Source organism: Haliotis rubra, unplaced genomic scaffold (genome assembly GCF_003918875.1).
Source record: "Haliotis rubra isolate DU_JTF1 unplaced genomic scaffold, ASM391887v1 Scf795, whole genome shotgun sequence".
NCBI classification, from domain to species: Eukaryota; Metazoa; Mollusca; class Gastropoda; order Lepetellida; family Haliotidae; genus Haliotis; species Haliotis rubra.
In genome coordinates this window covers 236,409-250,389 of record NW_025767518.1, presented here as the reverse complement: position 1 = coordinate 250,389, position 13,981 = coordinate 236,409, and the positions used below count along the sequence as shown (strand labels likewise).

Sequence of the window (13,981 nt, the reverse complement as noted above, 5' to 3'; positions counted from 1 at the left end):
CCCCACCGCCCCATAACCGAAAATGAAACTGTGGCGATGTAAGGGAATTCCCCGTGGGCACATCTCAATTTTGTTCACAACAGCTTAAGCAAACAAGAGTACATGGGGAATGAATTACGCTGACATGATATAAAAACGTCGTTTCTGCAAATTTTGTCAGATGCTTGAACTCATATTGCGATTATGTTTATTGGGGGGTTGCGTTAACCGCCTAGGGTGAACTTGTAACATCTGTTGAAACTGACGAATAGCTTCCTTTGTAGTGATGACTGTTTCCGGCCTGCTAGATGATCATTTACTGAACGCCTCATTCATACGGTGTGAAAGCGCAGAGAAGAAACATAGCCGCCCATTTGGGTGAAAGAATTTGATGCTTTGCGCTTGCTTTTTAAGCTATACTGGAATGAAAAAGTTTTAAAGTTTTTTTTCAAATTCTTTTTATTCATTTCAGTTCAGCAGGTGTACAGTTGATTACTTTTATCATTGTTTTTCAGAGCATATACGATGAAGCGCTCATAAAATGATGGCCATGTCAGGTGTATAATTATGTCTGTAATACATTGTGCAGAGGTTTCCATTTGGAATGAAATTTAGGCAAATCATTGTTCTTACATGCAATTAGTCTTTCTACTTTGTACACATCCTTGACGATATTAGCAAAACAATCAATGGATAGTTCATTCTGTTTTATACTTGAAGTATGAATATACTGTTTGGCCAACAGGATAATGTGTGTTGCTAGTAGACTAGCTCAACTGTTGCAAAAGAGAATGTCTTGATCAGAAATGGGAACATCACAATGTGTAGGATTAATAAGGTGTTCAACTTTTCTCCAAAATCCCTGTACAAGATAACATTTTATTAACACATGTTGGAGGCTTTCTGGTTCAGATTTACAAAAGGAGAAAATATTTGTTTAAATTATCTTCATTTGCACCAACTGTTTTCTAGTATAAATTGCTCTGTTTATAAATCTATACTGAAAATCTAAAAGCTTTACATCCTTTGTGCCCTTTGTGTGTTTTTTAAACACATTGTTCCATGAAATGTCTGTATTTAGTTCATTCTGCCATTTCTGACAAACTGTAGGTGGAGTGTCATTTTCTATAAGTTTGTCACAGACAATTCTACATTTCTTCATTTGAGAAAGTAGGTCTTGAAGAGTTGAGTTTAGTGAGAATTTTGAGTACTTACGGGATCAGATAAAAGAGTATTTTTTCCAAGACTTGGGAATGTTTAAAATAATTTTATTGTACTCTAAAATTGTTCTTTTGATGCAGTAAAGCTTTTTTATTTCATTGAAAGAAAAAAACCAGTTTCACCCCATATATCTCTTATTGTATGAATACCTCTGTTAAACCAACCTCCAATCAAGAAATTACTATTTCTAACTTTGTGATTCAACCACAAAGGTTCAGCCATGATTTCTTCTGGTTTACAAGTATTTATCTTATGTTGTTTATAATATTTACTCCAAATAGGTAAAACATCATCCCCAAATGGGTTTATCAATCCTTGCATAACTGTGAATAAGTGCACCAAGAAGAAATATTTTGTTGAATGGAAATCAACTGGGATTGTGGGGTGACGTTTTATTTACATGCCTTCTGAGGCGAAGTTTGAAAGTTTGATAAACGCAGGTATCGGGCTGCTCTGAGGACTGTGTGAAAAAGACTCAACAAATAGTGTAGTATGAAACCATTGTGTTTGCAGCCAAATTAAATTATCCGTCTTTCACAGAAATAATAGAAATCGATGTTATGAATAGGGGTGGGTATTGCAGAGAGTTTTCATATTGTGATATATTGCAGTTCGAAATCATATATTGCGATATGTATTGCAATATATTGCAGGAAGTTGTTTTAACCAAAAAGTACTTATATTCGAAATAATGCTTGATTTATAAAGCAAAAACACACCAAAACACCCTGGTGTGTTTAATAAAAAGCTTTAATAAAAACGTTTAATAATGACAAAGTAAAAATGTGAATAATATTTGACACAAATGAAACAAGGAAAAGAACAATTTAACATCAACACAGTGGTTACTAGTTTGAACTAGTTTCTCCACGCTCAAAAACATAAGCCCTGAGATTTTAGACAGCAGCTTGACCTGGTCAGGACATATCAGAAATCACTGGTCATTAATCAGTAAATATTTAAAACATTCAGACCCAAAACATTACGAAACACTTGAACAAAAAATTAAGAAGTCAACTTCAAACCGAACTTAACAATGCAGTTAAATATAATTTTCACCACGATCATTCCCACCGCCATTACCGCAATTGCCACAATCATCAACATCTTCATCACCACACCATGAAAAAAAATGAAATATCCGAAGATTTCCGAGTGTTGCGAAGTTTTCCGAATGCATGTCAAAATACCTGTTTTCGATCAGCGTATCGCAATACGTATCGCAACACGTATGTTCAAACCGGTAAATACCGGTAAACCGGTCATATTGCGCAGCCCTAGTTATGAACCAGTGACTGAAAATATACCTCTTATGTCCCTGTCTCTCTCCTAATATTCATAGTGGTTCGCCATTGAGAATGGTAAGACAATGACCACGTCAGCTACATAAATTCACTACGTTGGTGAGATGTTAAGTGGGACCTGTATCAATTCGAACCCAAATTTACCCGTGAAGATCCGGGTTCGAATTGGTCTTCAGTAACCCATGCTTGTCGTAAGAGGCGACTAACGGGATCGGGTGGTCAGGCTCGGTGTCTTGGTTGACACATGTCATCGTTTCCAAATTGCGTAGATCGATGTTCATGCTGTTGATCACTGGATTGTCTGGTGCAGACTCGATTATTTACAGACCACCGCCATACAGCTGGAATACTGCTGAGTGCGGCGTAAAACCCAACTCACTCACTCGAACCTAGATTGAGGCAAAAGAGGGACACAATGCTGCCATGTCTAGGGTATGTAGTAACACTTACCGCCACAAAGTCGAACAGGTGAGACAAGAATGGACAAAGCAACTCTAAAAAGCGTTCAGGTCCAGTCACACGCATCAGGGCTCGATGAGACCCCCACTGAGGTCTTTCAGGTTTTCTGTAGTTATTGTGGTCTCGGCTTGAAGTCTCTTCGATCTCAACATGTTGAAGGTTTGTGTTGTGTGTTCAAATTTACTGAACATTGTACACAAAATTCTTTTCTCCTTATACTGTTTTAAATTCGTTTTCATTTCTTTAGTTTTATGTATTCATGTTAAGAAGACTAAATACATTTAGTTATTGTACGTAAATCTTACATCTGGGGCATCATCGCGTCACCACTCACAGTGTTCAGAGCGCTACAATACAGCATACAAATTTATGAATACTTATCGTTGGGGCAACTGGTAACATATCCGGACACCGTATACTTAATAATATCTTGAAAATCTGTAATTTATATTTCTGGATCTCTTAAATATATAAATTGCATCACTTCAACTTGGACACCAATGACATTATGAAAGAAACATTGAGTGCGTGAGTGAATTTAGTTGTACGCCGCTCTTAGCAATATTCCAGCAATATCACGGCGGGGGACACCAGAAATGGGCTTCACACATTGTACCCATGTGGGGAATCGAATCAGGGTCTTCGTCGTGACGAGCGAACGCTTTAACCACGAGGCTACCCCTCGCCCACTGAAACAAAGAACAACATCAGATTCTGCCACCATAACCTCCTGTGGCTGCCAGAAGGCTGTCGTTCACCAATTCGTACTCCAAAAGAATTTCGGAAATTAAATTTTTCCATACAAAAGAATTACAGAAAGGTATACGGACCTCTGTAAGCTTCAATAACACTTCGACAATAGACATTAATGTCATATACGTACCTCTTGACCGCCACAGCGTTCACATTATACCTATGTGCCTGATACTGATACAGATCTTGACGGTTCTCCCGCAAGGTTAAAGCCAAATCATAAGCACTAAGTATGCACGTAATTGTATATGGTATGGCATTGCTTGCAACAATATTCAGCGCTACGGGTGCTATTTTGTTGTGGAGACGTGAGCTGTTTGGATACTGTGATGGATACTGTTTTTGAGTGCACATTTATTGAGTTTGAATTTTAAATATGGACAACTGGTTGTTCGTCTACCTTGTCTCTATCGTCATTGAGCCTATACTTTCAGGTAGGTAGATCCCAAGACCCACGAAGAACCCTGGTTAGAATTGGTGTTCAGCAATTTTATAGTAAGAGAAGACGTGGCCAGTCTCCCTGCAATGGTTGATGCATGTCATCGTGTACCATTTACGTCGACCGTTCTGGATTGTCTGGTCCAGAATCGATGAACAGTCAGCCGTAGTTTGCACCAACAATTCATACAACCAAACAAAAATGGGTTTCAAATTGAATTTAGCGCTGTGAATTCCACATCTAGTCAAGCTATCTTTACATTGCAAAATACAGTATTGTTAAAACGTTCCGATAGATTCCCAAACTTGACGCATTCGGACCAGGTGGTTCAAAACAATATTCGTAGCGATAGGGTTGATATCTCTTAATTTATACCTATTTGTTGAACAGTGTTAGATCGTTTGTGATAAAGGGAGTAATATGAGATTACAACGCCCAATTTGATAATATGTCCCTTTGAATTACCCTCATTTTTGTCCAACGGTTGCCTAATACCGATTACCGTTTTCATATGTGGTCTTAAATGTCACGCTACGATTCCTTTGCGTTCGCTCATGGATAATTACCTGTTTGTCTGCATATGATTACAAATTTGTTTCAGATTTTTGAAAATCATGTTCTTTTAACAAAACAAAGTTTTACTTTGCTTGTGATTTGGCAGTAATTACACCAGTTACCGGTTTGAGTGGAATGTCGTTGATGTACCAATGAAAAATGGATTGAGTACTTAGTGGGTGTATCAATGAAGATAGGATTAAGATGCCGGTGTGAGTAGGATTTAGATAATGTACCAATTAAAAGATGATTGTGGCCTCGGTTTGAGTGGGATTTAGTTGATGTACCAATTAAAATAAGATTGTGGCCTCGGTTTGAGTGGGATTTAGTTGATAATACCGACTACTATAGGATTGCGACCTCGGTTTGAGTAGGATTTAGTTGATGGTACCGATTAAAATAAGATTGTGGCCTCGGTTTGAGTGGGATTTAGATTTACTGATTTGATGTGACCAATTTGAATGAGAGTTGATGCACTGATTACTATTGAGATTTAGTTGGGATTTAGTTGATGTGGGACTGATTACTATATGACTGTGAGGGCCTCGGTTTCGGAGTGAGTGGGATTTAGTTGATGCACTGATTACTATATGACTGTGGCCTCGGTTTGAGTGGGATTTAGTTGATGCACTGATTACTATATGACTGTGGCCTCGGATTGAGTGGGATTTAGTTGATGCACTGATTACTATATGACTGTGGCCTCGGATTGAGTGGGATTTAGTTGATGCACTGATTACTATATGACTGTGGCCTCGGTTTGAGTGACTGTGGGGATTTAGTTGATTTAGTGATGCACTGATTACTATATGACTGTGGCCTCGGTTTGAGTGGGATTTAGTTGATGCACTGATTACTATATGACTGTGGCCTCGGTTTGAGTGGGATTTAGTTGATGCACTGATTACTATATGACTGTAGCCTCGGTTTGAGTGGGATTTAGTTGATGCACCGATTTAGTGGAATTTTGTGGATGAGACAACACAGATAAACAGTTTAGAACTAAGGGGTTTCAACTCCTTCGTATTCCATGTGTTTATGTAGCACTAATGCTAATGTCCGTTCTAGTCAAGTAATCCTGCCTTCGAGTTTAAACGACAGTTACAGACTGTGAATATTTTCTCCTTCCAGGTACTTACATCCAGGCTGAGACAGACTCACAACACAAGATCGTCGCCATGAATGAAAGGGGGGTGCCAATCACCGGCCAAAACTCACTTATTTTCCAGATCAAGGCATGTTCTAATGCATATTTTGTTCTGTCTGAGAAGTACCGGTTTAATAAACCAGACCAACGGTTCTTCCTAGTCTTCTTGGGACGGCAACCGCCAGCGTGAACGGCATCCGAGACAGTTGTCTGAGAAGTTGCAACAAGCCTTCAGCAAAGAAAGTAGGACAGTGGCTCCACTGCTCCACCTTCCGGACGTTCTGGCTAGCCTGGGATGAACACGGAGGCTCAGCTTCCTCTTCCTCTGGGGACAGGGTAACAGAGGTGAATGGAGATTTCTTCTAAGTAAGGCCAGTTTTTGCTTTAAATCACTTGTTCCAGTTCATTTTCAAAACAATATTTAAAATAAATGTTCCAATCCTTCTTCATGAAGAAAAACAGATGTGAGGTAGAAAACGCACAGGTGCAGGAAATCATTTTAGAATGGCGATCGTTTTCAGGTAAGGAAAGGTGTTGTTTATATAAGATAAAGTATTCTAAGCTTCCTGAGCGTACTAAACATAAAGTAACGGTTGATTTCTGACGCTGCGTTTTGTTATTCCCCTCAGACAACGCTCCTCAGTTCGTGTTCCCGAGGCCATATGGTGGTTCAACAGTCGAGATTCCCGAAAACACAGATATAAAGAAGGTGCGTATGTCCCTCGATCTGAAATATTAGAAATAATAAAAAATATCTATATCATTGTGATACGGTCATATTATCCGGGCTCTTCCATGTACATGGGTGACCAATAGGTCAACGTCGCATAGTGTTTTAAGTTTGAAGAGATGCACCAAAAATTAGCGCATTTATCTTTTAATTCTCAGTTTGTACTCCAGATGTGTCCATAATCAATTATATGGTCTCTCAGTATCATACACGAGAGTGGGGGTGCTTAGGATTGCATCACGTTGGGGTTGGTGTCAGCCCGATCTGTCAGAGTTGCTTCATCTTGGCTGAACATTACAGATTACTTTAGTGCAGATATAAAGGAGTTTTGGCAAGAAGAAATATCTGGACTCATCTTTTATATATTTATTGCTTATACACATGCAGAAATCACTTATTTCTATAATACACACCCACACACACACATATATATTGTGTGAGATTTCTGAAATATATATATACAAATATGTTATATTGAGTGACATATGATACATACATGTTGTTATATTGACTAAATAAATATATTGTCTTCTATATATATCTCACTCTGTTTTAATTGGTTTGTTAATTTCGAGAACACTGGGCGTGAAGTCACTCACGTAGAACATCATCTCCCTGTCCCCGGAGTGTCGACAAGTAATTTGGACGGAGTATTTGTTGTTATCGACAGTCCGGGTATAAACCTGGGGCTTTGCTCCGTGGCGCAGCTGACGAGTTTAAGCCGTGTTGTATTGACAGAGTATTGAAGCACCAGTAGCATGCATTGCAAGGTTAATGCCTTTTAGAATCTGCCTTCAAAATGACATATTTTAATGCTATTTTGAGGGCATTATCATTTGCAGAAGCCCGTGGTCTTCCATTAACTGCCCGACAAAGGAGTTCAGTTGAAAAAGACCGAGGGCTTCTGCAAATGATAATGCCCTAAACAATAGCATTACCCTTATTATTGCTAAAATACATGGAATTGTGTTGAAAAGAAAAAGGAAACAATGAAGGAATTTGACTGTAAGTTTACCAAATCAACTTCTGACGGTCTTGACTGCCCGAATGCAATTACGTCATCGAACAATTCAAGTGACGTCACAACAGAGAGTGACGATATTCGACCTTGGCCTTTGACAAGACCATAGCCTGCAACATGTAAAACTATGTCAGTGTTCGGTTTTGGTCCAACAACAACTTTAATAGTGCAATTGTTAAGGTTAGCACCAGCAAGAAAGCCAATATTACCGCTATTTAAGCGGGAATTCGGGTTGCTTTGACTTGTTTCACCCAGAATATCTGCCAGTCGAAAGCCAATTAATTAAGAATTGAATGTCACTTTGTGTGTTTGCACTGAAAAATGAACGATGTCAAAGCGTTGTTCACACGAGATTTTGAACAACGTTTTGACATCGTTCATTTTTCTGTGCAAACACACAAAGTGACATTCAATTCATATAATTTCGCACTTTGATGTTTACACATACGTTTTGTACCCACTTCTACATGATCATTGTTTACAGTGATGTGTTTTAATACCTGATAAATGTTGTAATTTCATTCTGTTCAAGACCGTATTCGATGTTTGTACACTTGGCGATTTTTTTTACACATGTATCCCAACCCTTGAAGAAATAGTTCCCAAAGTATTCCTATAAATATTACACCAAATTCGTCAATAGGTTTGAAACTGCTTTAATAAGCATAACACCAATAAAATTATCAAACAGAAACAAATATCAATAACAATATCATTTTAACAAAATGTCATTGTACCTATAAAACTATGACGGATTCGTTTGACCGCGTAATAATACACTGACCGACTTCAAAGTTGTGCGGCGTGGCGAATAGGAAGCAGATCCCGTTGGTGTATTCTATTTATTTGTGATTGTTTATTGTGAAATCAAATGAGCAGTTTTTAAACAGATCACGGGGTGGAACCCGCAAACCGCGAGTGATTAAACTCTTGTGATAAGGAACAATGCTCTGCAATTGGAAATCTGTTTGGTCGTGAAGAAGCGACATTGCCAAAATTGGGGTGACTTGAAACAGGATCGCTCGCTAAATTGTCATCACCAAATCATTGGGGTTCCTTGAAACCGTAGCGGAAATTTGAAAATTAGGTCGCACTGGCTGGGACTTGTTGTCGGTCAGATTTTTGCAAAACTGTGCTCAGTTGGTGCTTTTTGTTACATACAAAAACAGGTAGGTGATATGTATAAATTAAAAGCAGTGTGAATGCAAATGATTTATTTGGTTTACGTCAAGGTGGACAGCGAGTATCCTGGGGAAAACCCGGAAAGTAGTTCCGGCAAAAGTTCACATGACCCAGATCGGTTCGAAAACGTTCACACACGTATGAACGATGTTTACACACGTATGAACGATTTGAAGGGTTCAAGGGAAACGAACCTTCAAATTTAGATCACATGACCGCTGTCTCAACCAACGTTCGGGAATCTGTGTAAACTTCAAAGTACGAAATTATTGTCGAATGAACCGTAAGCCCACGCACCCACTATGACGTCACTTGACAACAGAACTGATAGTGACCCGTCGTTAAGGTCTATTAGCGGTCCAATATCATTTGCGGCGGCCCGCAAATTTCTGAAAATAGGAGGGCCGTTTCATGATAATTCCATGAAATTTTAGCTATAATATATATTTTAGCTAAAACCCATGGAATTATCACGAAACGGCCCTCCCATTATCAGAAATTTTTATATGTCATTTTAAAGTGGTTCTATTAACTGCAGCATAGTCTCATTTCATCAGATTGTTTATTGAAAGATAACCATGGAAACCTAATTTTCCATGGATTCTGACTTCTTTTTTGTTGCGAAAGTCTATTGCCGTCATGTTTCCCCGCTGATGCGTGAGTGACAGCGGTTAGCAAATCTGTCAATATTCTATCGTTAGCAACCTCAAACAATTTCCAATAAGTTCATCAATATTTTCTTTTGCAATGACAGAATTTTCAAAAGACCGATTTCGAACATTGACAAATTCCGAAATCTTACTTTGAGATGATGTTTTAGAAGACGAATGCACACGAATAAAAGCTCAAACTTAAGTCAAAAACTCAGACTTAAGTTTGTTTCGAGAAATCGGGGCCTGATGTATTCTGGTGTATTGTTATGTAGGTGATACTCGATCTGAAGGCCACCGACCAGGACAAGGACATGTTAAAGTTTTCTGTTGTTGGGGAACACTCGTACACATTCAAGTGCGCAGGCTCGAGCCTCGTTCTGATGAATCCAGTGGATTACGAAGAGCAGTCACTGTACAACGTGCAAATAAGGCAAGTAATTAATTGTTTTGTAATGACGCCATGTTGTATTTGCATATCGAAATGACTTTTCTTTGTAATTTTATTATATATTTCTGAGATAAAATCAATTTTGATGTCTATTTCAGAGCGTTTGATGGGTCGTACGCATCGGTCACTCATCTCACTGTCATAGTTACTGATGTCAATGACAATGCCCCGGAAGTTGATAGAATTGACCCTCTAGAGATACCGGAGCAACTACCGGAAGGCTCTGTCATTGGTGCAATAACATCGGCACGTGATGTGGACACCAATGACAAGATCACGTTTTCTCTAAAAGGTAACCATTAAAATATAAAGACTTTTAACTTGAAATAGTGACAGGCAACATTGTACATATCCTTATCAAATTCCCAGCTGTTCAAAACTTTTTTTAGACAGTTAGACATTGAGTGAATATTGTTTTACAACGCAGTCATCAACTACAAGGCTTTATCACTACAAAACTAATCGGTCTCAACCACATAAGTAGTCGTATATATGTCACGCTGGCAAATTTTGAATGGGGAATCCTATGTTAAAATTTTCGCAAAAAAGAGGTCCCCAATTAGCGAGCTCTGCCGCGGCGAGCGACCGTCGCCCACTAATTAAACACCTCGCGCCGCGTAGGGTAAACACCTGTCCCGGGAAGCTAGCGAGAAAAGTACACAGACGTCCGATATCGACACGTAGCTAAAAGTATGTTAATGACACCTCTGTTAATTAATTAGACATACACTGTAAAACTTTACCGTTAATTTTTTACGGTAAAAGTTTGGCAGCCATGCTGCCGGTAAAAACTCAGTAGCTTTACGGGATACCGTAATAAATTCATACCGTAAAATATACGGTAAAACTCTGGCAGCCATGCTGCCGGTACAAAACCAGTAGCTTTACGGGATACCGTAATAATTCATACCGTAAAATATACGGTAATAGTTTGGCAGCCGTGCTGCCGGTACAAAACCAGTAGCTTTACGGTGTACCGAATGTATTCATACCGTAAAATATACGATGAAATTGTTGCAGCCGGTAGAATTCCTGTGCATGTATAGCCAAATAAAGTAATAACCATTTACTGAGGTTACCTGCACATAACAGCTGAAAGGCAACAGCATTGGAATGTTAGCTACAACATGGGAACTATATCTATAATTGTCTTGCTTTTAATGCTGCGAACATATGCTATTCAAATAAAAAGAATACAACTGTGTTAGATGAATCTTTGAACCAGATGATTCAGATTTTATTGTTTTCAGTGTGAAGCTGGTCTTTTCTTACATCATCAGAGTTAGTATAACGATGTTAACCTAAGTTGGCATAGTATATGCTGTATACAGCTATACCCCCTCGTACTTTGTTTAAGCTTAGGAAAAGAGGCGACAAAATGATGTGTATTAACAGCAAACAAAAGAAACATTTCCTATGTCCTGATGACAATATAGGTCTCTAACAATATAACTAATCCACGTGGACTGATATAAACAGTGATCTGTCTGAAAACATTACATGAAACAGAAAACACTAAACGCAAACAGACTACCATTTCACTTTCTTCAAGATCAGCTTCAACCAATCTGTTGTCTGTTTGTATAGATATGCAGAGCTGTCCTTCATCTGTATTTGTATGTGTGTTATTTGCTTCAAGAACTGAATCTGATAACTCCGATAATGTGGTGCTTGTGCTTTCTACTTATATGAGATGAGAATGTTTATTTATGTACAATTTTGGTATTGCATGATCTAAATGGACAAACAATGGGATCCCTTCTGTCTAAATGCTGACGCAAATGTTTCAAGAGCTCCTCGATACGAGAGAATGTACTGTCACAAAAGCTTTGCCTACATACAAGATGCACATTCACATGTGACTGGCCATTTACTGACCTTGACTGACTCGTGTTTGTGTTGCGCCCATGATCACGCAGTACGTGTGCTCGAAACGCACTGTACGTGTGAAATTGTCTTACACAAAGCTCCTGACAACATGGAAACACAATGTTTGGTACGTTTCTGTGTAAACGATAATGTCTGACATACTGACGTAAGATAGAGGTCTCAAAAGTACATTCTTTGCAACGATACGTCATTACATTTGTCAAACACAAAAATACAGTTGGAAACAACAGAAAAGCTAAATAGTGAACATGTAAGTCCTTAATCTGCATACTCTAGACATCGTATAGTACAAATTACCAATAGATGAGTCTTGTGGCAGCTGATTCTGGAACGATTCGTCTTCGTGTAATCAAACCCAACGTAAAATGGCGGCGGCGTGGATGACAGTATCCCACAATGCTTTGGGGTTAAACGGTATTATACCGTCAGAATCATTCACTACAGTAAAATGCCGTATATGCCACAATGGTTTGGGGTTAAACGGCGTAATCCCGTAAATTATTGACGTTAACGGCATTGCACCGTGCCACTGTCATAACGTAATTCTACCGTCGCATTTTCACGTGATGTTACCGTATATTTTACGGCAAAGTTTTACAGTGTACACGCGGTCTTATAGTATGACCAGAACAACCAAACTGTAGAATTTGAAACGTAAGGCACCCCAAGTAGCTGAATCGAGTTCTTCTTCGAAGAAAACGAAAAAAGCGACCAGCGGTGAGCTGGAAGAACGAACCCGAATGCTCCTCACAAGATACTGATATCGTGATCTGTGATGACGATGATGATGATGACGATGTCTACGCGCTGAGTAATCTTACTCAAAAAACAGAGAACAGACCTCGACGATGACGCTACCAGCGAAACCGAAAGCGATGTTATCCTGTTAAGCGATGACAGCGACGATGACTACGACGAGTTCGGCAACCCAAACGTGCCCTATGTCACTTTAAAGGACACTATCTCCAGAAAGATTTCAATCAAGATCGATGGAGGTATCATCTACATCCAAAAATATACATTTGCATCATCGAGAAATCGCGCTTCCTGGAAAAAGTCGCGAGAAAGGTAGGTACAACTTAACATGTAACAATATCTCTGTGTGTGTGTGTGTGTGTGAACTTTTCTCTACATTTAATCCGCGCGAGGCACGTGTTAAAGGAACATTGGATCGTGTGTGTGTGTGTGTGTGCGCGCGCATGGGCATGCGTAGGGGGAAAACTTAAGATGTATTAATTATACCGTAGCTTTATTTAACGGTATATGAAATGTCACTATTTTCCTATGTTAAGGACAACTTAAGACGTAACAATTATATATTAACTTTTCTCTCCATTTAATGCGCGCGTGTGTGTGTGTGTGTGTAATGCGTGCGTGTGTGTGCACGCGCGGGCATGGGTAGGGGAAAAACTTAAGATGTATTATATATTAGCTTTATTTAACGGTATATGAAACACAAACGCTCGCTTGCAGCAATTTTTCATTTTTATCAGAGCAATTATCTCTTAAGCACGTGTTAAAGAAACATTGGATCGTGTGTGTGTGTGCGTGCGCGCGTGGGCATGCGTAGGGGGAAAACTTAAGATGTGTTAATTATATTGTAGCTTTATTTAACGGTATATGAAATGTCACTATTTTCCTATGTTTCGCACGAATGTGTGTGTGTGTGTGTGTGTGTGCGCGCGCGCACGGGGAGAGCATGGTTGGCGTGAACATTAGAGAGACAATAGTTTTGCGGTTATAGTCACAAACACTCGAGAAACCCGGGCTTCCCGGAAAATGTTGCGAGAAAGGGTAAGGACGTAACAATTATATATTAACTTTTCTCTCCATTTAATGTGTGTGTGTGTGTGTGTGTGTGTGTGTGTGTGTGTGTGTGTGTGTGTGTGTGTGTGTGTGATATGCGTGCGTGTGTGTGCACGCGCGGGCATGGGTAGGGGGGGGAACTTAAGATGTATTATATATATATATATATATTAGCTTTATTTAACGGTATATGAAACACAAACGCTCGCTCTCAGCAATTGTTCATTTTTATCAGAGCAATTATCTCTTAGGCACGTGTTAAAGGAACATTGGATGATTGCACAAATATTTATTTATTTATTTTTTAATTATTATGTTTCTTTATTTACAGCTGTTTGAGAAGATCGGGGACATCAAACACACGTACAGCGTGGTAGTGAAGCGACACAAATCA

The 13,981-nt window shown here is 39.1% G+C and overlaps 1 protein-coding gene across 1 annotated transcript; it reads left to right on the top strand.

The window, feature by feature from the left end:
- The first annotated feature begins 4,092 nt into the window (after positions 1-4,092).
- LOC124261297 (protocadherin gamma-A10-like) lies at positions 4,093-11,146 on the top strand. Its single transcript, XM_046695604.1, has 5 exons — positions 4,093-4,150; positions 6,487-6,566; positions 9,716-9,873; positions 9,990-10,183; positions 11,142-11,146. The coding sequence occupies exons 1-5, from the start codon at positions 4,093-4,095 to the stop codon at positions 11,144-11,146; spliced, it is 495 nt and encodes a 164-aa protein (XP_046551560.1).
- The last annotated feature ends 2,835 nt before the right edge of the window (positions 11,147-13,981 follow it).

What these genes read in the sequence shown, in the direction of transcription:
- LOC124261297 (XM_046695604.1), top strand. Translation starts at nt 4,093, where the DNA reads ATGGACAACTGGTTGTTCGTCTACCTTGTCTCTATCGTCATTGAGCCT. An exon ending in CATTGAGCCTATACTTTCAG is followed by an intron (nt 4,151 to 6,486) that starts GTAGGTAGATCC and finishes TATTCCCCTCAG; the next exon opens with ACAACGCTCCTCAGTTCGTG. An exon ending in AAAACACAGATATAAAGAAG is followed by an intron (nt 6,567 to 9,715) that starts GTGCGTATGTCC and finishes ATTGTTATGTAG; the next exon opens with GTGATACTCGATCTGAAGGC.